Source organism: Hyaena hyaena, unplaced genomic scaffold (genome assembly GCF_003009895.1).
Source record: "Hyaena hyaena isolate Hyena2069 unplaced genomic scaffold, ASM300989v1 scaffold_373, whole genome shotgun sequence".
Classification (NCBI taxonomy): Eukaryota; Metazoa; Chordata; class Mammalia; order Carnivora; family Hyaenidae; genus Hyaena; species Hyaena hyaena.
In genome coordinates this window covers 1489788-1512104 of record NW_024081005.1, presented here as the reverse complement: position 1 = coordinate 1512104, position 22317 = coordinate 1489788, and the positions used below count along the sequence as shown (strand labels likewise).

The window sequence follows — 22317 nt, the reverse complement described above, 5'->3', positions numbered from 1 at the left end:
GGAGTAACTGGTGCTAATTTAGAATTCCAGTGATAAGATGTGTGCTCTGATTCTCTTCATTCAAACACAATGCTGCCATTTACCAAGGGAGCAGAAAAAGGAATTTTTCCTTTGTTTAAAAAGATAAAGTATTTTGGTTACTTGAAAAAGCCAGAGTTGAATAACATTCTGTATTATATTTGTGACTCATTCTCAAATGAGATATCACCACACCCCCACTCTTCTTTAGGTGATAAATAAAAACAGAACTTCAGTTTCAGATTTTCTTATAATTTACAGGGAAATCTTTAGAATCTTTAGAAATACTTTGCCTCCAACATTTTAACCTCTTTTTTATGGTTTGGATCTCAGAAAAACTAAGTATTAACCTCCTCCCCTTTTTTTTGCTCTACAATGTTAATGTCAGTGTTCCCACAAACAAACAAGTGAAAAGAAAAACAACGATAGCTCAAAACCTTCCCGAATCTTTCTTATGACAAATACCGTGATTGGGATGTAGAATACAAAACACAGCAAACTGGACTCATGATCTCTATATTTTTACAGCATGTAAGTTATGGCCCAATCAAAATATTTTTTTAAAGACCTTCCTGAAAATCACATTTCAATATCTGTCATCAGCAATTCATCTCAGACCTGAGTTCTCTCTGGGTCAACAAGATTCCAAAGCCAAAAAGGAGTCTCACGACCCAAAAGCCACTGACACCCGTGCCCTCAATTCTCCAGGACCTTCCATTTCAAATTTTCCTTCACAGCAGAGTTGCCTCAGATACGGAATTTCACTCACCTCAACTGACTGAGAAGGCATCTTCAACTTGGTGAGCTTGGCTTTGGCAGGCACTTTTAAGTCTGTTTTTTCAAAGGTCTGCTGCCGGTAGTCCTCCGGCAGTGGTTTCAGTTCAGGAGACTCACTTGGAGCCTGATCTTGACCATCCATGGGCCGGACATAAGCCGTGGGCTTCTGCTGCATTGCCACAGTTTTTGAGGGGAGGGACGGTGGGGGAAAAGTCTGAGAAGGTGGCTGGGGAGGGGCTACCCCAAGGCTGGCAACTGCCACTAAACTGTCTTGAGGGGTCTCTTTATCATGGACCTTGACCACTAGGTCTTTGGGAGATTTGGCCGGACAGTAGCCTTTATTGTTACTGTTACTGCTGTGAACCTTGTTGCTTCCTTGTGTCCTGGGAAGAGTTTGCTGGTTGGAATGTACAGGTGACAAGGGGGCCACTGGGGAAGGCAAGGAGAGCAAAGGAGAGAGCTCCCTCTCTGGGGCAGAGTCTGTCACCAAAGCACAGCGGTCTCCATCAGCTCTGCGGTCACCTTTTTTGTGATGAGCAGAGCCGCACCCCTCCTGAGCGAGGCGATCTTGGGTCAGGTGCTGGCTGTCTGGAGGGCCATAGCTTCTGATGTGAGGATTTGATGTTGGTTCCATTCTTGGCTGTGCCATCTTTGGATTGTGGGTGATGTTACCAACAGGAAGTGGTCCGGAGGCAGGAGTGTTAACAGGTTGGTGGTGGGCACTGGAGTGGAAGGGGTGGGATGGAATGCTGCTCCCCTTCTCAGGAAATGAAGGATATCTTGGCTTTCCAAACTTATTTTCAGAAGTATCCAAGCGATGAGGGTGGGACTTGGTACTGAGGAACTCCTTCACTTCTTCATAGTTTCCCAACATGTTCTGTATTCGACTGGATAGCTCATCACCTTTTTCTGTCTGAAAAAGACAAGACAGCAGAGTTAGACACATGAAAAAAAAAAAAAAAAGAAACAACTAAGGAAATCCACTATTTAATAAACAATGTTACATAATGCCACTTAAAGGGGAGGGAACCAACTTCAGTTTAATGTGTGACAGAAAACGTTAACATGCAATTTAAACTCAGTTCCCCTGTTGAGAAGCCTGTCATGGACAAAGGTTACTAAAGACATGAGACTAATGTTACAAAAGATGATAAACTTTGGTAATTTACATAACAATGTCCAGAGAATTTTCATAGTTTGTTTTCAAAAACAACCTAAGGTGTCTTATTTTCACATTTGTGACCTTTGTTCAAACTCATTTTCATCACAGAGTTAAATATGATCATATATCAGACTTTCTAGTATTCGGTAAATACCTTGTAGGGCTCTCCAAAAAGGGGGATCTTTTCAGGAAATGCCTCTTTCTCTTGGTGAGCTTCCTGGTTGCGTCTTTCCTTCTCTCTAATTCGAAGCAGGTTTCTGTCTTCATTGTACAAGCTGTTTCATATGCCGCAAAAGAACAAAAACAATAAAATTTATCGTGTCCAAGTTTTGCTATGCATATGTAAATGTGTGAAGGAGGCCAGGATAGGTCAACAAGAAGGTTCTGACAAGGGAGATGTTTTCAGGGAAGCCTAAGTCCCTCCACTCACTCCTGGATTAAGGCTGTGACCATCCAGCCTTGGGTACTGGCTCTGGAAACCTAAGCATTCACTCTGGAATACTGCCTTCATGGCTCAGGACCGACTCCAAACTGAACAGTCTTTTATAGGCAGTCAGGGAACAGAGACAAGATTAATGATATTTTTACTTTCAGCTTGCAAAATATGGGGTAGAGGTAGAAGCTTTTCATCTGACAGAATCAGCAGGATGTGAACTTTAAAAAGACTGTTTTCCTGGATCAGTATTATACATTTTGGAAGATTAAAATCAAAAGGCTTATTTCATAATTAAAAGATTACCAACCACCCAAAACAGCATTTACTTTATTCTCAGCCTATTCTACTGGGAGTGTCTTGGCATGTAAACCCAAAAAGATAATTTTTATTTCTCATTTCAAATGTCAAGGATGGGAAAATCTAATTGTAGATGTCATCCCTACCTACCAAGAAGTCTGATAATTTGCTTGCTCCACTTAAACCACATAAAAATATACCCTAAATCATCAGCCCCGGGACCAAAGGGGTTAAAAAATGCATTCACTGATGAAAAAATTGCAGAGATGGAAACCAACAAGAGTACAGTTTTAGCTGGCATATAAACCAAAGTGGGCTTGCCTCAGATGGACAACACAGGCCACACCTTCTCGACCCCCACAGGTGATGTATGAGAATAGTGAAAATAAGAACTGTAAACCATCGTTTGTCCTCATTAACACTTCCTTCTAGGGTATCTACTGAATCTTTTCCCCCAACATTATGTGAATAAATAAGTAGGAAATTTTTCAATTGTCTTGCCAAGACAGTACGTGTCTTTAGAAACTCACCCTGATCTCCGACACCCCCTTTCCTGGCCTCTCTGCTCTCATGACTGCTCTTATTTCCTCTGGCAAGAGCCTCCTTACTGACCTCCCTGCCTCCCCAACATCTTGTCTCTCTAATAATTTAGGCTTTTCATGGAGAAATCCAATATAAAGCTCTCGTTCTCATGGCACTATGAATATTTTAAAATAACAAGAATTTGATGGCTCTTTGCTGCCGCAGAATAAACTCTAAATCTTTGCTTTGGCATTAAAATTCTCCCATAATCTGGTACAGATCTACTCTAGATATAATCCTACTGTCTCCCTGCAGGCCTGCCACAAGCATTTTCTTGACAGTCACGTCCATCCCCAAACATACACTGTTAAAGGCAGCCTGTTGCTCCAATCCCTACCCTCAAAACCCCGAATGATAACCAATTCTTCCAGGACCCGCTTAGACATAAATAGGATTCTCCCGCAAACCACATCTATATTCCAGGCATACCACACTATTCCCTGCTCCTCACTGACAACCTGGACTTCAATGCTTTCATTCTAAACAATTTTCTCTGCTTCTCTCTCAACCTCACACCCCCATCCCTGATTTCCAGCCACCAGCAAATCTATGGAGTGAAGGTTCCAATGTTAACCACTCTAAAGAGTTCCTCAAATCCACCAGGTATGTGCTCATAGAACATACTGATTACTCCTCTGTCTTCCTCCCCTTCCCCCTAGAATATGAACTCCATCAAAATAGAGTCACTCATATTTATCTCTCTCCTGATGCTAAAAGCATGTTACTATGCATAGAAGCTAATCATTTTTTTTAATTAAAAAAAAAAAGACGCTATGCTTACAGTATCTTTTTAAAAACTTACTTATAATTTAAAAAAAAACAACTCTGAAAGACATATGCAAAGACAATTTAAAAAAATAACCATCTAGGGGCACGTGGGTGGCTCAGTTGGTTGAGCATTGGACTCCGGCTCAGGTCATGATCTCATGGCTTCGGCTCGTGGGTTCAAGCCCCACACTGGACTCACTGCTGCTGGCACTGAGCCCACTTCGGATTCTGACTCCCTCTCTGCCTCTTCTCCACTCATGTTCTCTCTCTCAAAAATAAACATTTTAAAAAAATAGCCATCTGTAAAGTTATTTGTAGGTATTTCTACAGCGTTAAGGTGAGGGGGGGCAGGCTACGCTATCTGGGTATATTCATCAGGATGTGGCAAAGAATTACCTGCTTTGACCATCGTTATCAAAAACTTTTCCAAAATGATGGATATCAAGATGTCCTACTTTAAGAGAACTACAAAGTAAATAATTTATGTTAGTCAACATACTGAAAAAAGTTAAGGAAAAACTAAACCAGAAACTGTGGAGCATTCTTTAACAAAGTCTGAATCTCATATGTTTCAGACAATTAGATTTATTTCTGGTTGAAAGAAGCACAGTGGGGGGCGCCTGAGTGGCTCAGTTGGTTGAGTGTCCAACTTCAGACCAGGTCGTGATCTCGTGGTTCATGAGTTCAAGTCCCACATCGGGCTCTGTGCTGACAGCTCAGAGCCTGGAGCCTGCTTTGGCTTATGTGTCTCCCTCTCTCTTTGCTCCTCCCCTGCTTTCCTCTGTCTCTCCCTCTCAAAAATAAATAAAGATTTTAAAAAATTAAAATAAGAAAGAAAACAAGCACAGTGGACTTGATGACCACCTGGAATTCCTTTCAATTAGTTTAGAATTTTGGTAATTCCTCGCTGGCTCAAAAAACAATCATGTAACATTAACATACATACATGGGCACCAAAAAGAGGGCTGACTGGGAAGTAAGTTTTTCCTTTCAAACCTGTTTTATAGCCACTTTGTTTACAGAGGGCGTGGGACATGCAACTGTCCTCTGGGTAACCTGAACTGCCAAGCTTCTCTTTTCTAAAGCGATTTGGTGCTGTACCCCAAACGGGTGCACACCAGGAGAAGCAGCTTCCCAGGGGCATCTGGGTCACCACTCTCTCCATGAAGGGAGGTCTCCCTTTTCGGATTCTGCTGGTTACAATGGCAGAGTCCCTGGATCTTTATCTGCATGAGCATGTTCACAGTCTTTGGTTCCACTTCGTGAGGCAGAGTCCTGCCCACTTCTGAATATCTGCTACCCCTGTCTCAGTAAAGTGAACCCCAAATGGCCAAACTTCCTAATCCAGATTGGAAAGTGAGGATGTGAACAGTAGCACCTCAACCAACAGACTACTTCGGGTCCTCACTTAACTTTCCTGTCGACTCCACACATACCTTTAAGAAAAGCTACCCTGGCTTAAAATTACTGAATTATTTCCAAATTGGTCAGCACAGCCTTATCTCAGCATCTGGTATGTTCTACCATGCTTCCAGGTTTTAGTTCCTAAATAATAAAGTCTATTATGGAAATAATGAGAAGCAGCCAATTTGACAAAATTCCTAACACTGGCTTATTGCTGTGTGATTCAAAAATCAAGGTACCTCCCACAGGGGAGAAATCCTATTAAATTAAGGACTCTGCTTAATTACTGGTTTTATTTCGTTAGTTTAAAAAAATGTTAAAAACCCACAGCAAGATTTTATTGGTAGACATATGCTTTGAATGTATTTTTCTCTTATTAATTATGCCCCTTCAACTGGAAAACCCAAAAACAGGGGAGCTGAAGAAAGACCTCAGAGTGTCACTGGTAGGGCGAGTTTTAGGAGGTCTACACTTTGAGAGGAAAACTCAGTCTCACCCACCATCTCTTGGGTCTCACTCCCTAGAGGGAAGGGGAAGGCAGAAGAGACAGGAAGTGACCAGTCCACAGTTCCCAGGACGACACAGAACAGGCTGTGAGCCCTCATTCTTCTGGACTCTTGCAACTAACAGGGTTTTGCCAACTGTACTATGGAGCTCTATGGTTTATTTGGCTTTTACTTATTATAAGTTTGCAATGGCGTAAAGTGGTTTGTTAAAGTTTGTAAGCAAATTTTTTCATGAATATCTTCTTTTTCTTGGTTCTATTCTGACATCAGGGGAAATACAAATTTTAATATTAACACAAGTAGTAAGATATTAACACAAGTAGTAGCATGAGTAAGTAAATCATTGTTCAGCCTTACACGTCATTGTTTTTAACTCAAGGTCCAAGCAAAGACCTTTAGATAGAATTTTAAATAAGGGGATTTTAGGTAGCAGTACATGTCCTACAAGATTCATAAACGGTTAATTACCTTTGAATAATTACAAGCTGACTACCACTTCATTTAATTAAAGGTGGTATATTTCCTCTGTTGTGGAGGAGAAAACATTCTCCCTCACAGGATAACCTCATCCCAACATCAGCGTTTCACTGTTAGACTTTCTCACGGTTCCATGCAGAACAGAGTGAGCCAGGAGTTGTCCTTCCCTTTGCATTAGATGAGAGGTTCCCAAACCAGTGACCATTAGCATCACCTGGGGGACCCATCAGAACGTGGAGGGCAGAGACCTGCCCCCAGAGTTTGAGTCAGTAGATGTAGTGCAGGGCCTGAGATATGCACGCGTAACAAAGTTCCAGGTGGTCCTGAGGAGTACAAGATAGCACACTTGTGTGTGCTATGTGCTGTGTGGAGTGCTCTAATGAAGCTAACCCAGACACAAGAGCAACGAAGACTGCAGCAGCAGAGCCAGGGCCTCCACCACTTAGCACTGCTGTTCAGTCAGCACTCATTTAGGCACAGCGCGCCAGTCTCCTATTTATTTTTCACAACAAGACTGTCAGAGGGAGATTATTAACCCCATTTTCCAGCTGAAAGAAAATAAAGCTCAGAGATTAGCTTGCTATTAAATAATAGACCTTAAAATTCGAATACAGACCTGCTTGGCACCAAAGTGTGTGTCCCTAATCACAGTTCTGCGGGCAAAGCTTTCAGGCTGTGTTAAACAGGGCAACAACAAAGAAGGTAGGCTGTGTGTTCCTTTATAAGTGCTCACAATTCCTTGGTCTCAAAGAGGTACGTGCCGATTAATTCAGGTTTTATCCCTGCCAGCAGTGCAATTCTGGTGCCACAAAATGTGTTTGGTTAAATACATCCACGCAGGTCTGTCTTTTCTGAAGGACCTGACAGAGAGCCCTCTGAGAGAGGGATGGCCGGCAGCATGAAGTTGCTCCTCAAATTATGAACACTGTACTACAAATTCTCATTTTGGAACCTTTGTTGTTGTTGTTTTTGTTAGAGCCTTTTTGAATTTACCGATTTGAGGTCATCAGCCCCATAATAACTTCTGGACTCATAAGTCATCTCCAATGGGCTAAACTTGTACCAAAGCAGCCATGACATGCCCGATATTGGGCTCCACTCCCAGTAACTTCTGGCCAATGACCCAGGGCCTCACTGCCAGTGGTCCGATGGGCCCAGGAGTGCCCACCTGGGGAGACAAAGACCACCAAGTCACATGATGATTTGAAGTAGCTGACTGTATTCAGAAACAAGTCCATGGTTTTGAAATGCCCCTACGGAGAGGGTGCAAAGCCTGCCCACCCAGCAGATATCCATGAGCTCCCTCGGAAGTCTGCATTAGGTACTCTAAAAAACAGGGAATGCCTTTCTGTAGCCACGCGGCTGTTTTGGATTATATGCTACTGTCCACCATCCATCTGCAAGGGCTGCAGCACTGACACATCAGGACAATCTCTGCAACGGGCAACAAACCACCTCCAGCCACATTTTTTTTTTTAAGTGAACTAGAAAGATCAAAGGGGGGAAGCACAGGCTTCATTCATGTCCCACGGCCAGGTGTGCCATGCAGAACACAAGTGCACCAGCCTCCCCTGGGCTGGCCTGCGCCACCGAGGTCTTCAGTGACAGAACCTCACCATTCTCATCCATGCAGCAGCCCGGATGAAGCCCGGAAGTCTAAAACACGTCAGGATGCTCTCACTTTCAGAGAGGTGGTGGCACTCTTGAGGAATTCGGAGCTGCCCACTCAGCCCCTGAATGCCGTCATTTAGTCAAGCCCATGCTGGGGCCTGTCAGGGCACATTGACTCCGACTTCTCAAATGCTCCTCCTTGGGGTTATGGGTGGACGTGTTAGAACACCATGATAAAAATGAAGTCCCAGCTTTGTCAGGATTAATGAGAGCAATCCCTCTTTCTCACTTTCCCTTACACTAAAGAAGGAAAGACTGTATGTGGAAGGAGGGTGAGCAGTGGGGCAGCATGCAGGCTCGGCCCGGTGGGCCGAAAGCACCCTCCTCCAGGCTGGAGCGCACACTGCTAATCTAGGTTAGTCCTGTGGGATCGTTGAATGCCACCGGGCGCTCCCATGGCAACGCTGGGCCTGCAGGGCAGGCTGTGCACAGCTGACTACCCATTCATCACCCTCCACTGGCCACTTCACACAGACCTGCCTCTGATAGATGGGACCAACTCTCTCTAGAACTCACGTTTTAAAGTTTAATTCTCTCTTGGGGGAATAGACTGTAATTTCTCCTCTGGATTTATCTCCCTAGGCATGGAAGAGACATTTGGTGGGAAGGAAAAGAAAAATCCTAAAATCAGCCACGTACATTAAATTTGGAAAAGAACAAGTCCTTTATACTGTTTTAAGGAGACTGATGGCATTGGGATTTGAATGAACAAAGGATAAAGCAAAACGTAAAGCTCTCATGCCTGTTCACAAATGTTCGGCAACTCTGGTTTAGAGATTGGGATATATGTGTCACAGAGGCAAAAGAACAGCAGGCTTGGGTTCTTTCTCATGTGCAAGGGACTTTATTTTCAAAGCCACCCCTGTTCACTTTTGAAGTCCATCTTCTGGCCCTTTTCTCCCCATGTTCCTCTAGTCTTACAATCCAATATCCAGGCAAGATTTTTCAAACACTGGCTTTACAGAAAAATGTCAATAGGCCTCAAAGCAGAAAGTTAGTTTTGTCATTAAACTGTATCATTCATAAATACAATTTAAACGTGAGAAATCAACTGGCTCAAGTTTGAAAGTAGAAGAAATGTTGCTGCAAAGAATGAAGGATTGCAGTGGCTGGGTGGCTCCATCGGTTAAGCGTCCAACTTTGGCTCAGGTCATGATCTCATAGTTTGTGGGTTCGAGTCCTGCATCAGGCTCTGTGCTGACAGTTCAGAGCCTGGACTCTGTTTGGATTCTGTGTGTGTATGTGTGTGTCCCCTCCCCCAACTCGCACTCTCAAAAATAAACAAACATCAAAAAATTAAAAAACAAAAAACAAAGAATGGAGAATTTTTTCCCTTTCCCTTTTTGCATGAGAAAAAATTTGCAGCAGGCTTTCTCATAAATAATAATCACCCCACTAAATCTTCCAAGGATTTCACCTTCATTATCTCCCCTATCACCTAACACACACAATAAAAGAAACATACAAACAACAACAATAACAACAAAAACCCAAAGACTTAAGCCTTAATTTTAAAAACAAAACCTAAATTAACATAAAAAATAAAGTATCAGCCAAGTGAAATGGCAAAATAGCACGAGGTCACTGTTGTTTTCCTGAAGGATCCCAGGGGGTCTTCTCAAAGTAACAGCTCTTTGCTACTCACTCCTGCCGGTCGCCCAAGACTGAGCCTCATTAGAATATTCAGAGAGTTGTACGTAACTCCATTTTGCAAAATTAATCCTACCTTTAAGATATGTTTATATAATTTACAAGGTATTCTTTGGATTTTAAATTGAGACAGCCTCTACCTGGGCAAACAAGTAAAAAGTTAAGTCACTCTCATTCTAGTAAGAGACATGTCAATTTTTACCTCTCAAAAATGAATCTGCAGGGTGCCAGGTACTTTTCTGCATGCATATTAATATGTGGCAAAGGTCCGAAAGGATTCACTTTATAAAAATCTATCAAGAAGTAGCACCTGATTAGGATGGAGGATGTTAACTCGTAGTGTGGTGGTTTAGGGAGTATTTTAACACTCTTTTCACTAGAAAATATCCATTTGGGGCGCCTGGGTTCTTCAGTTGGTTGTGTCCAACTCTTGATTGTGGCTTAGGCCATAATCTCAGAGTTTATGAGTTAGAGCCCTGCTTGGGATGGACTCTCTCTCTCTCTCCCTCTCTCCCCTGCTTATGCAGTCTCTCTCAAAAATAAAAATTTTTTAAAGTGTCCATTTAATATTTGTGTGGTTAAAATTTTTTATTGGAAACAAAAGACTGGGGCACCTGGATGACTCAGTCAGTTAAGTGTCCAATTCTTGGTTTTGGCTCAGGCTATGATCTCAGTTTGTGAGTTTGAGCCCCGACACTGATAACAAGGAGCCTGCTTGGGATATTCTCATTCTCTCTCTCTCTTTCAAAATAAACAAACAAACATTGAGAAACAAGGAAATTGCCTTATATAACAACATCAAGATCAGGGCTAAAGAAACATTAGGGTGTTGAACATTTTGGCAGTAACTCTCACTGGAACCCCTGAAAACTGATTTTGGGCCCTGGATTCCGTCTTTGACCCTTATGAGTAATTACAGACCCATGTGCATAAAGCAGTGTATTAGAGACTATGTTGCAAAGTTCAAACATGAGCAGCTGTTTTTTTTGGAAAAGTAGTCTCACTATAGAGTCCATTTTGGTTATCTCAACAGATCATAAACATATTTCAAGAGGCACTTTTACCCTATAGATGGAAAAGCACAAGAATTTGTCTTCTTCACTGATTTTCAAAGGGCAGTGAGGGAAACTGTGTGCACGAGGATACACAGCCTCAACAAGGAGAGGATGAGGGGAAAGGAGACAGATGAGCTACTTCACTCCTATGTGTAGGAGACCAAGTCCTTTACCTTCTAAATACATTTTAAACATACATTAAAACAAACAAAAACAGACAAAAACCAAAACTAGTGCTGACGAAGGCCAACAAGCAAATGGCACAATTATACGAACACCACAAGTGAAATCATTCCTGACCTTGAAGATTTGGCAATCTATGTGCTAGGGGTTAATTAAAATTTGCTTTTAACGTGATTTGAAAAGAGCACATATTACTGTTACTGAAAAATTCTAGAAAATGCAGTCTCTAACAGGGGTTCCCTAAAATGCTGACAGTTCTTACCCATATTAACTGAAAGTACATATAGAAACCACCACCTCCCCTAGTGGCAACAGGCTCACTAGAGATAAATCTGCCACCTGATGATTTATGTCCTCTTACTTAGTTAATAAAGGTCCCTGGTGTTCAGAACTACCTCAGACCACCTGCCTTACTGGCAATTGCACATTTGGCACTAATCAGAAACATGGGCAGAAGCTGTTGGCTCTTCCCCCTGCAGGTCTCATCTGTACTAGAATCAACCAGAGCACTGGCCTCATTACCATGACATTCTTCTTACACACTCAACTGACCATGAAGGACTCCATCACATACTTATAAAATGAAGGTAGGGAAAGTCTGTATCATTAGAGCCTCAAATTAAAAGAATGCGACAGTCCCAAACTAGGAAAGAAGTAGACTAATAAGCTCAAAGTTTGGGGCTTTTTTTATTGCTTGTCTCACCTAATTTATACCCAACAAAAAAACTGTGGGCGGGGGGATGGGCGTGGGGGGGGCATTAATTCTATTAAGCATCCACAATTCAAATAAAGTGGTGTGCAGACTTTCTCACTTCTCACTTGGAGCACAGCCCCCCCCCCAACAGGCTCCTTGTCCTGAGCTACTCAGCTCCACACAGATGCCTCACTGAACTTTCTAAAAATCATTAATCTGACCTTGTTATTCACCTATTTACAATTTTTGAGCCCAACTACTACCTACAGGATTAAAACTGATAGAGACTGTTAAGCCAAGCAACACCCTTCACTACCTGGCTTCAACTTACCTCTAATCTTTGGGGGGCGGGGTCGGCAAGACCTCTTTCTCCTCATTTCTCACCCAAAAATGCACAAGACCCAGTTTTGCCCCCTCTCCCTTTTAGACACTATGAACACAAGGAACTGGGACACGTGGAGGAAATGCAAAGCCCCTGTCTTGGCCAGTTCTCTAATGAATTCCTCCCCTGACTTTCAAAGCCTTCTGAAATATCCTTGCATCTCCATCACTGTCCCTAGCCCGACCTCCACTCTCACCTCCCTTCCCGACTGTGAAGGGCTCCTTTCGCTGGGATACACGTGTCCTTGCAAATCTGCCCACGATTACACTGAAAAAAAATGAGATGCACTGTATACGTGTCGACAGATTTTATTAGACCGTGAGCACCTTAATGGCAAGGACTATTTCTGAGAGCACAGTGCTTAGCAAAAAGTGATGCTTAATATACATCATTGATTTAATGATATATTCAAGTATTACTCAAACAATCCAGAATTGTACTGAAGTCTGCCAGTCTTATTCATTATTTGATGACAAAACATGATTCACTGTCTAATACCTAAAACTGATTTTACCAGACTGTTGTACCCATTAAATGACTCATCTCTCCTTCCCAGGTCAGCCGTGAATGAAAAGTGCCTCAGCTAACACCATATGTTTATCAGTGAATATGACAGGTTTTATTCTTCAGTTTGCTATATTAGTCATAAAAGTCCAAATACACTATACCAAAAAGTTTTGAGTAACATTTACAGCAAATACACATTTAATTTTAATAATTTTTAATGTTTATTTTTGAGAGAGAGAGAAAGAGAGACACAGAGCACAAGTGGGGGAAAGGACAGAGAAAGAGGGAGACAGAATCCAGGGCAGGCTCCAGGCTTTGAGCTGTCAGCACAGAGCCTGACACAGGGCTTGAACCCATGAAACTCAAGATCATGACCGGAGCTGAAGTCTGATGCTTACTGACTGAGCCACCCAGGTGCCTCCACCCCTTAAATCAAGTAAGATTCAGAATGATATGAATAAGCTCTCTCTAGGACTAAAATTTCAACAACAAAAATCCCACAATGAAAAATCTTTCCATGCTGCCATAAATGTATTATGGGGAAAACAAAAAGTACAAGGTCTAGAGAGTTCTAAAGTGCAAATGAGATCATGTGGCTCCTTCCACTGCTGACAGACCACCATAGGCTTCCCTCAGCATTCAAGATAAAAACCCAAAAGCCTGACTTATAAGGCTCCATCCCCAGCACACCTCCTCTCCATTGTTAACCTCAGGATATATTCCCCTCCCCCTGCCCCTCTCAAATGTGAGCCACACTGGCCTTCTCATGCCTGGAATCAGTCAGGCTGTGCACTGGCGATCCCCACATGGATGCTCTCTGTCCAGAGAGCTGAGGGCAACGTTGTTGAGGGCAACTAACGCCTCAGGGTAAATGAGCCCCTCAGCGAGGTTCCCCCTGCAGCTCGGGTTCTTTAGCACTCCACCCTCCATCTCTTCTTATCACTATCTAAAATTACCTTGCCTATTCACTTATCTGTTTAATTATGTTTGGCTCTCCACACTCGCTTCCTCCAGGAATGTGAACTACAGAAGCCCAGTCAGCTTTTCTCTTCTAGTTCCACACTGTGTGCGGGCACTAACCCATCAGCCTAAATCAGTTCAGTATTGGCTGAACCGGTGGAATTCTGCGTACAGAGATGCAGAACCTCAGGTAGTGATTTCTTTTTAAAAACAAAACAAATCATACAATTTGAAGCTAACAGAAGCATTTTCTAAAGACAGTATGTTATTTTTTTAAAACTAGGCAGTTATAGGGGCGCCTGGGTGGCTCAGTCGGCTCAGGTCATGATCTCACAGTTCATGAGTTCGAGCCTTGTGCTCACAGCTCAGAGCTTGGCGCGTGCGTAGATTCTGTGCCTCCCTCTCTTTCTGCCCCTCCCCCACTTGCACAAGGCTCTCTCTCTCTCTCAAAAATAAACAAACATTTCTTAAAAATAATAAATAACACCAGGCAGTTATGGAGATCATCCTTCCAGATAATGGGCTTATACATCAAATTTTCAAGTATAGCACCAGAAAGCAAGAGACAAACAAATCATTTCCAAATTCTTCCTGTGTCTCCTGAGACTGCTGAAATGTCCCTAGAGAGACTGAGAGAGGAGAGGGGGCAACTCTTGTCTCAAGTAATTACTTACGAGTAAGTTTATGTTTTATTTGCTAAGAAGAGTCATAAGAGATTAAACATAATTGAGTATTTTTTTTGTCAGTTGACATTTTGAGCACCAGCTAATTCCCAATGTTTGTCAAACAGAATGAATTACATTCTGTAGAGCAGCTTAGAAAACTGTACAGGATTTACCACTCCGAAAGGAAGAGTCCCTCCCAACGACTGAACTTCTAACACGCACATTCCAGAGAACCAATTGCACCACATACGATAAGAAGAACTGTTTGACACTGGGCCAAGGTACCGGGTACTGCTTAAGCCAGAACAAACGCTCAGCATTCAGCCTTGCTAACCAACAGCAAAAAGAAACAGGAAAGGCTTCATTTGGAAAATGAAAGGAAAAACAATGTCTGTGTATTGATAAGATAATAAGAAAACTGGCAAGCGGCGAATTATTTCTCTTAAGAATATTAAGAAACATTTGTTCTTTAAATAAGTACATAGAAACCCACCAACACATTTCAGTTACTGAACAAACCAAAAAAGTTGTATGGCTCCTCTATTCATTTAATGAAATGTATTCCATTATGGGAGTATATCTAAAACTAAAGTCTAAGATCCTACACTCCCCAGGCAACACGCAACTTCCAGGAGGAGCCACCACCAATTATATTTTAAGCCTAGTTAAACAGGCTGCTATGGACAGTGTCCCACATAAGAAAAGATAAACTTTCTATGACTAAAAACCTTGTTTTATGTTCTAACAAACACCTGGACATAAAAACACAAAGATAACTAACCTTATCTGCATATCACACAAAACAGACAAGAACAAAATGTTCATGTGCTTTTACAGAATCGTCGTTTTTTTTGTTTTGTTTTAAATCTCTTGACTTCCAGTTATCTTCTTTCGGTTAACTGCACATGTCACACTTGTTTTCACAGAGAGAAAGCTTAATGTCATAAAAACTAGAGGCAGCTTCATTATTCTATTCCATTTCATTCCACAGACTTTGCAAGTAGGAAGAACAGGGAGATTATTATAGGAGAAGAAAGCTGGAAACATGTATTGGTATTTTATATGGCAACAAGCAACAATTACATGTTTCTAAATATTCTCATTTTCATCATAACCCCAGCTCACCTCCTACAACTGGCTATAATTGGCATCTCCTTAAAGCTAAACAGTAAGTCATTGTTTTTCTGGAGAAGTCTCCCTTCATTTTGACCTCTGCTAAGCAGTGTTATGAACCTTACAAAGCCTGTCAGGATTCTTTGGGCTGGATTTTGGCCCAGCCATGGACATTTATATGCAGAATATATCATCTTTCCCCCATCAGTGTCAGCAGGCAGTTCACTTGCATAAAACAAAGAGTATTTATCAAACTTAATACAGCACCCACCACCTTCTTCAACACTAGTAAACTAGCATCTGAGGGTTTACTTAACCCTTTCCTTAAAAAATACACTTCAGGAGTAGGGTCCTTTATAATGCTTTGAAATTTCCCTTTTTCACTCTGAGAAGCAGAAGCTAATACATCCATTGTAAGGAAACAGTAAGCAAAAAGTTAAAATTACCAAATGCACTGATGATTTATATTAAAAGTCTCTAACTGTAAAACAGGGTTTTTTTTTTAATGCTTTATTTATTTCTGAGAGAGAGACAGCTTGAGGAGGGGAGGATCAGAGAGGAGACACAGAATCTGAAACAGGCTACAGGCTCTGAGCTAGCTGTCAGCATAGAGCCCAACACAGGACTCGAACCCACGAACTGTGAGATCATGACCTGAGCCAGAGTCGGACACTTAACTGACTGAGCCACCCAGGTGCCCCTAAAAGTTTCCTCAAACAGAATTGCATTTTAAATTTTATGCTACTTAACGTTATTTAAGAGCACAAATGCACTTCTATGGCTTTCTGTAGTCCAATTCAACATCGTAAGCCTCAGAATAAAAACATAAAATCTATTTTGTTTCCAGTCAATATTGACTCCATGCCTATGTGCTAGACCTAAGGACAAAAGAATAAGGATTAGGACAAAAGAATAAGGATTCGACAATCCAGTGGGAGAAATACAAAGATGGGGGGGGGGGGTGAGGTAAGGAACAGACTGCTAAGAGTGATTTACAGAGGCTGGTTACAAGTGCTAAGGAATCAGAGGAGAAAAACACCAAGTCTAAAGGAAGGAGCCTGGGATGATTTAATTAAGAGCGGTGACATCTGAGCTTGAAGAATGAGAAGTCTGGAAAACGGGAAGGGGCCCGCATGCCCCTGCTAAGAAAGCATGTAAGTTGTGGAGGGGTGATCATTCACCAGGGGGTGTTTGTACCATGTCACCGCATTCCCCAACTCCAAATTTCTCCAGAAGGTGTCCAAAGAACCAGTGATATTTCATGGGGATGACAGCCTTCTGCAGCCATCCACTCCCATCAGCCAGCCTAGAGCCTCAATATATTTTAAGGCAGCAATCCCCTGAGAGTGGCCTATAGGCCTTCCTCTGCCTCAAATAATGATCTCAAATTATTTTGCACATGAAAAGCTGTCAATTTTAGGAAGTGAACAGAGTGGGGAAGTCAAACTTTAGAATGCAAATGGACTTAACTGAGGCCTCCGACAATCACAGAAACAAAACTGACCGCTCCTCCCACCCTTCCGTCCTCCTCACCGCCCCACCCCAAAAAACACAGTCCTGGTGCCCACTCAATACAGAGCCTTGCTGTGCAAAGTCTGGCCTGACTTCCTAATTCAAATGATTTTACACTATTTTCAAGACCTCCTTGTATCCTTGTGTTTGTTGAGCCGGCAGTCACAATTCCATGATTTTACAAGCTCTATAATAAATCTAAAAGGAGCATTTAGTTGAACACCTCCAGCTGAAACTGTTCCTTGATTTCTTGGCCTGCTTAGCCCAGAAATTTCAGGCTTAAAGTAAAATTAGTTGAAAAAGAATAAGGCTACCAGTGGCAAAGAGGGGAAATTTTTTTTAAAACATTCCAATATGCATTAACATTGATCAATGCTTAGATTTCAACCTAAAACTGTATGGTAAACAAAGTTAGTAGAAATAAAATGATGGACTAGACCAGGCACTGGTAAACTGGCTTATGGGCCAAATCTGCCTCAGCTGCCCGTTTTTACAAATAAAGATTTATTGGAACACTACCCTGCCCATTTGTTTACATATTGTCTATGGCTGCTTTGGTATGGAACAGCAGAGATGAGAAGTTGCAACAAAGACCGCAAGGACAGCAAAGCCTCAGATAATTACTATCGTGCCCCTTACAGCAAAGAGTTGTCAGTCCTTAGACTACACCCTAAATTATTAAGAAAGATAAAGCGTGGATTTTAAAAGTTTATAAAGTGTTTCGTTTTAAAGGAGTAAAGTTCAGACTATTTCCGAAATTATTTCTTCTGAAACACACAGGTCTTTCAGTAACATCAAACTTCTCTCTTATCAGATTTCCTGACTTGAGGGGGTAAAGATGAGAAATCTCCACTCATCTCCTCTATCTCATTTTAATGCTTTATTATTCCAAAAGATGAGCATAATGTCATGTGTGGTGAAAAGTGTGCCAAACTAGTGGCCTCCAGAATCTGGCATCATTCACTGTATGATGTTATCTATTACCTCCAGGACTCAGCTTCTCCATCTGTAATACCCTGCCCTGGCCTATGGTTAACAGTCTCAAAAGGCTGTGTTGGTGAAGTCTGAGAGGTAGGAGGCATAAAAACCAGTTGCTGGTTCCAACTGTATCTTCAGTGGAGTTAATGGACTTCACACTACAATTCTGTATGATTTTAGGATGAAATGAATGGAGGAGGGCAGTAGATGAGGGAGAATGCAGAGTAGAAGAAAACATTAGGAGAAGCTTGGGAATTACAAATTCCCAAGGCACAGTGAGTCCATCCAACTTCCCTGAGCTATCTACTCCAGCAGGCGGGTGTGGTTTGCGGAAAATATGAAGAATTAAGCCAGTGGCTGCTATTAAAGGTCAGAACTTACTGTTCCTCAAATGTCCTGGTTTTTTAGAAGTGTGGTGGGAGACTGCATCACTAGGTTTGAATACCTTTATTTAAATAAAAGGACATTTGTCAGGTTGACAATATAAAGAAACAGCCTTGACAGCCTTGATAAAATTAAACTGAGATTTTCAAATGTAGGTAGAGGGAACCGCTTACACATTTTAATCTCATTCCTTGGGTTTAAAATCTTCTAGGGGATCTCTCACTAATTAAGGCTGCTACCCCCACTCTGCCCTCAGGGGAATGTTGCTTCCCTGCAACTCTGGCCCAATCATAAACTCAACTATTCCCTTATAAGTAGCTGAGAAATGGCTGAAACATTTACATTAGACTTTACCAAAAGCTGGAGGATAACAGAACAGAAATAAACAGGTAACATTTAACCGGCTAATTGACAAAGTACAACTTGCCTCACTCCAGTTCAGGGCCCCTGTTTATCTACAGACCCACCACTAGGTTACTTGGGAAGGCATTTCTTCACCCCCAGGCTTCTCTCAGTCATCGTGGTCCAAGGAGGCGGCTCTGAGAGCCCTGAGCCCACACATATTCGGTAAGTGACATCAACTAAGTCCACCTTTCAGAAGAGAGCCCATCTGGCTACCTATGACTTCCACAGCATAATCCTAGGAGAACAAAACCCAATCATCCCGGCAACTCTCTACTACATGCACTCTTAAAGAAGCAGCCTTTCTGTCACATGCATTTCTGTTACCCAGAAAAAAGAAAGTCTTAAAGAATGGCTAGGAGTCTCTACTCCCCATTAAGTCTTTCACTGGGAAAAGGACTAAATCCCAAAAATATTTAATGATTTTGGAGTCAGATTCCAGCATTCAAAGCACTCTGTAAAGGAAGGCTTTGCTTGTTTTAAAGAAAGCAGTCACCATATGCCTAGTCACAGAAGCAATTTTAGTCTCAGTCATGGAAGAAGTCATTTTTTAAAACAAGATTCAATATATCTTAGGAAGGTCAAAAATCCTGAAAACTCCATAAAATAACCAAGAATTCTTAGCAAGAGACAACCTAGGTAAGGGAAAATATACCTTAATCCAAAGGTTTTAACCTGAGACCCCAAGAAATTGCCTAATCTCTACAAAATGAGACATCATCAAGCGCACACAAGTCATCATACAGTTTAAAAATCTAAAGACATGATACCTTGAAAACAGGAAAAACAAGAATGAGGTTATTTAGTCATCTTCCAATCATCTTCCAACATACATACCAAAAAATAACCCTAAGATTAGTCCTATATCTTCTTTTAAAAATTTGTTTACGTTAAAAAAAATTTTTTTACATGTATTTTGTGAGAGTGAGAGAGTGCACGCGCACACAACGTGGGGGGGAGGGGCAAAGAGAAAGAGAGACAAAATCCCAAGCAGGCTCCACACCATCAGTGCAGAACCCAATGTGGGGCTCAAACCCACAAACTGGGAGATCATGACCTGAGCTGGGACCAAGAGTCAGACTCCCTACCGACTGTGCCACCCAGATGCCCCTAGTCCTGTATCTTAACAGGGGTTTGGGTCACACAGACGTACACACTGTCACAATGTATCAGTACACTTAAAATTTGTGCATTTCGTGGCACCTACACTTTAAGGCGAAAGAGGGGGAAAAACCTGTAAATAAATACTTAACTTCAGTTAATGACATACAGGTTGCAGTATTCTGAGGTCTGAAACCTACACAAGAGGCATAAGAGATTAATGGATGGATGTAACAATGAAGAGAGGAGTACATATGCGGAAACACAAGTATAATAGAGTATTAATAACAGTATAACCTGGGAATAAGGCTTTTTACTGTGAAACTCTTCCAATTTTCTGAATGTTTCAAATTTGTATTTTATATAGAAAAATGTACATTTAAGTTATAATTATATATAAAATTTATAATACATAAAATAATTTATATTATATAATGTTAGGAACGACAGCCCTAAGAATGAGAAAATACAGTAGGATCTGAGGCTGCCAAACACGAGGAAATCTCACATGGTTCCATCACACACATCTAGAGATAAACTTCCAGGTTCGCGCAGAAGCCTCCATCATTAAAGGGTAAGTGAGAATCACAAATTCATCTATGAACTAGTAGAGCGGCTCTCTGAAAGGAAAGGAACTGAAGAGTGGTCCTGAACTCTGTGAGACACACCATAACAGCTGCTCCTGGCAGAACTGAGACAGCTCAAGCATATGTATGCCTGCACACTGCACTGCGCACTGAGCAAAACCTTACCTTGTTCCTGCAAAATCCTGCCCGGGCTTCTGCTTTTGTTCTGCTGAGAAACTACAAGTGATCCAGTAGAGATACATACATACATTTGGAGGAGTACATTTCAGACTCCCCTTTGGAAAGCTTTCAGGCAATCTCCTGGAGACTTAATTCACCTTTCCTCCTTCCCTCCTCCAATCTTCATCTTTGTAAAAAAAAAAAAAAAAAAAAGTATCATTGTTTGTCCCTATTTGAGAACTAGGTTGGTTGTGAGGTTTCAGAAAATCAATCTTCTCTAATTCTTGTCCTACTTCTCCATGTACAGATTTAGTGCCTATGAAGGAACCAGTGGAATCACATTTCCTTCTTCATATTTCAAAGTGGCTTTCCTGCAAGTCCTTCCCTACAAAATTACCAAGCCAGAAAGCTTTGAGCTTTAAGGCGGGCCTGATTCTATGGTTTCCCTAGTTTAGGTTACATCTGATATCCAAGATACAAAAGGTTCAGATTTTAGACACGCATTTTACACAAGTAAATTTGTAATACAATAGGCAGTTACCTTATACCTACCAATCTCCCTTTCTGCCTATTTTATTTTCTCCCTTGAGCTAATTCAAAATGCTTCTGCAGGCAACCTCTTCCCGGACAGATATGTTGAGGCCTCAAGTCACTCGGAATTCTTTCCTTGCTGCTTTAAAAGGCTTGCCTTAGTTCTCTGCTAATGGGTTCCCTCACCTCTGACCCCTCTGTATCATCTCCCACTACAGAGCAACCGGATGGCCACTCAAGGTCCCCAAATGGAGAATGCTTCTGTCAGTCTCCTACAGCAGCTTTGCTGAATTCAGGGAAGGCAGAGAGGAGGCTGAGCAACAAACAGGATGGAACACTCTGCTTACCAACAGAGTGAACTGGTTTAACTCTGGAGTCAGTGATGGGTTAAAACTTGGGCTCTGCAACTTTCTAGCAGGTCCTTTGGACCAAGTCATTTAACCAGAATGTGGGCCATTTTTAAAAAATAGAGATAAAAATGGTGCCAACTCCCTAAAATTAATATGAGTTTTAAGTGAGCTACTGGACAGAGAGCACTCAGGCGAATAAGAAAAGGGAAATCTAAAAACGTCCCCAGATGCACCTCCAGCTGTGCTTTGTCCCACTCAGGTCTTACACTTCAAATTTTGCAGCTTATACCTATCCAAGCCTTTCCCTGCCCCACGCCCCTTCTGCTTCAACAAACACCTTTCTCCCCACCACACTCATAAATGTTTCTTCCATTTCTCCCTCTCCTATGGGGCTGGGTTATCCACATGGTGCCCAGCAGCAGCCTGCACATGCTGTGTCTAAATGAAGTCTAAGTCACTAACATTTGGAGTCAGCACTGGCTGAGGAGTCTGGTTATGATGTCCTGATGCTCTCTGGAGCATAAACACCCCCAAACCTATGAACCGGGGGGAACCAGCAGAGCAGCGGTTCTCATTTATGGCACTATTGACATTTTGAACCAAATAATCATGTGTCAGGGGCTGTCCTGTGTTTTGTGAAATGATTAGCAGGATCCCTGGCCTCCATCTTAGGTAATGGTGGCACACTCTCCTCCCACCTGTGACAATCAAATATACTTTTAAACTTTGCCAAGTATCCCTGTGCATGGGGTGGGGGTAAAATAACCTTCTCCTCCTTTCCCTGACTCCCCCAAGTTGAGAGCCAGTGCTGTAGATCATGAGAAATATTCTCCACATCACAGTGTTAGTTTTCTAGAGAGACAGCAGCCACCATGATGCAGCACATTGAAAACAGACATGGGAAATCTTTCCTAATAGTTGCATTTGTGAAAGGTACCTTTGAAACTCTGTCACTACTAGCTATGGCCAACACGGTAAGTCACAAACGCTAAGCTCTAATTGTACC

At 42.0% G+C, this 22317-nt stretch overlaps 1 protein-coding gene across 3 annotated transcripts in view; it reads right to left on the bottom strand.

Moving 5' to 3' along the window:
* AFF1 (AF4/FMR2 family member 1) overlaps positions 1-22317 on the bottom strand; it is a 207602-nt gene that overhangs the window by 96157 nt on the left and 89128 nt on the right. For all 3 annotated transcript variants that reach the window (XM_039250545.1, XM_039250546.1, XM_039250547.1), the window contains 2 exons: positions 2112-2232; positions 788-1708 (listed from right to left, as the gene is read on the bottom strand). In XM_039250545.1, the coding sequence (XP_039106476.1) occupies positions 788-1708; positions 2112-2232 (1042 nt within the window). The remainder of the gene's footprint in view (positions 1-787; positions 1709-2111; positions 2233-22317) is intronic.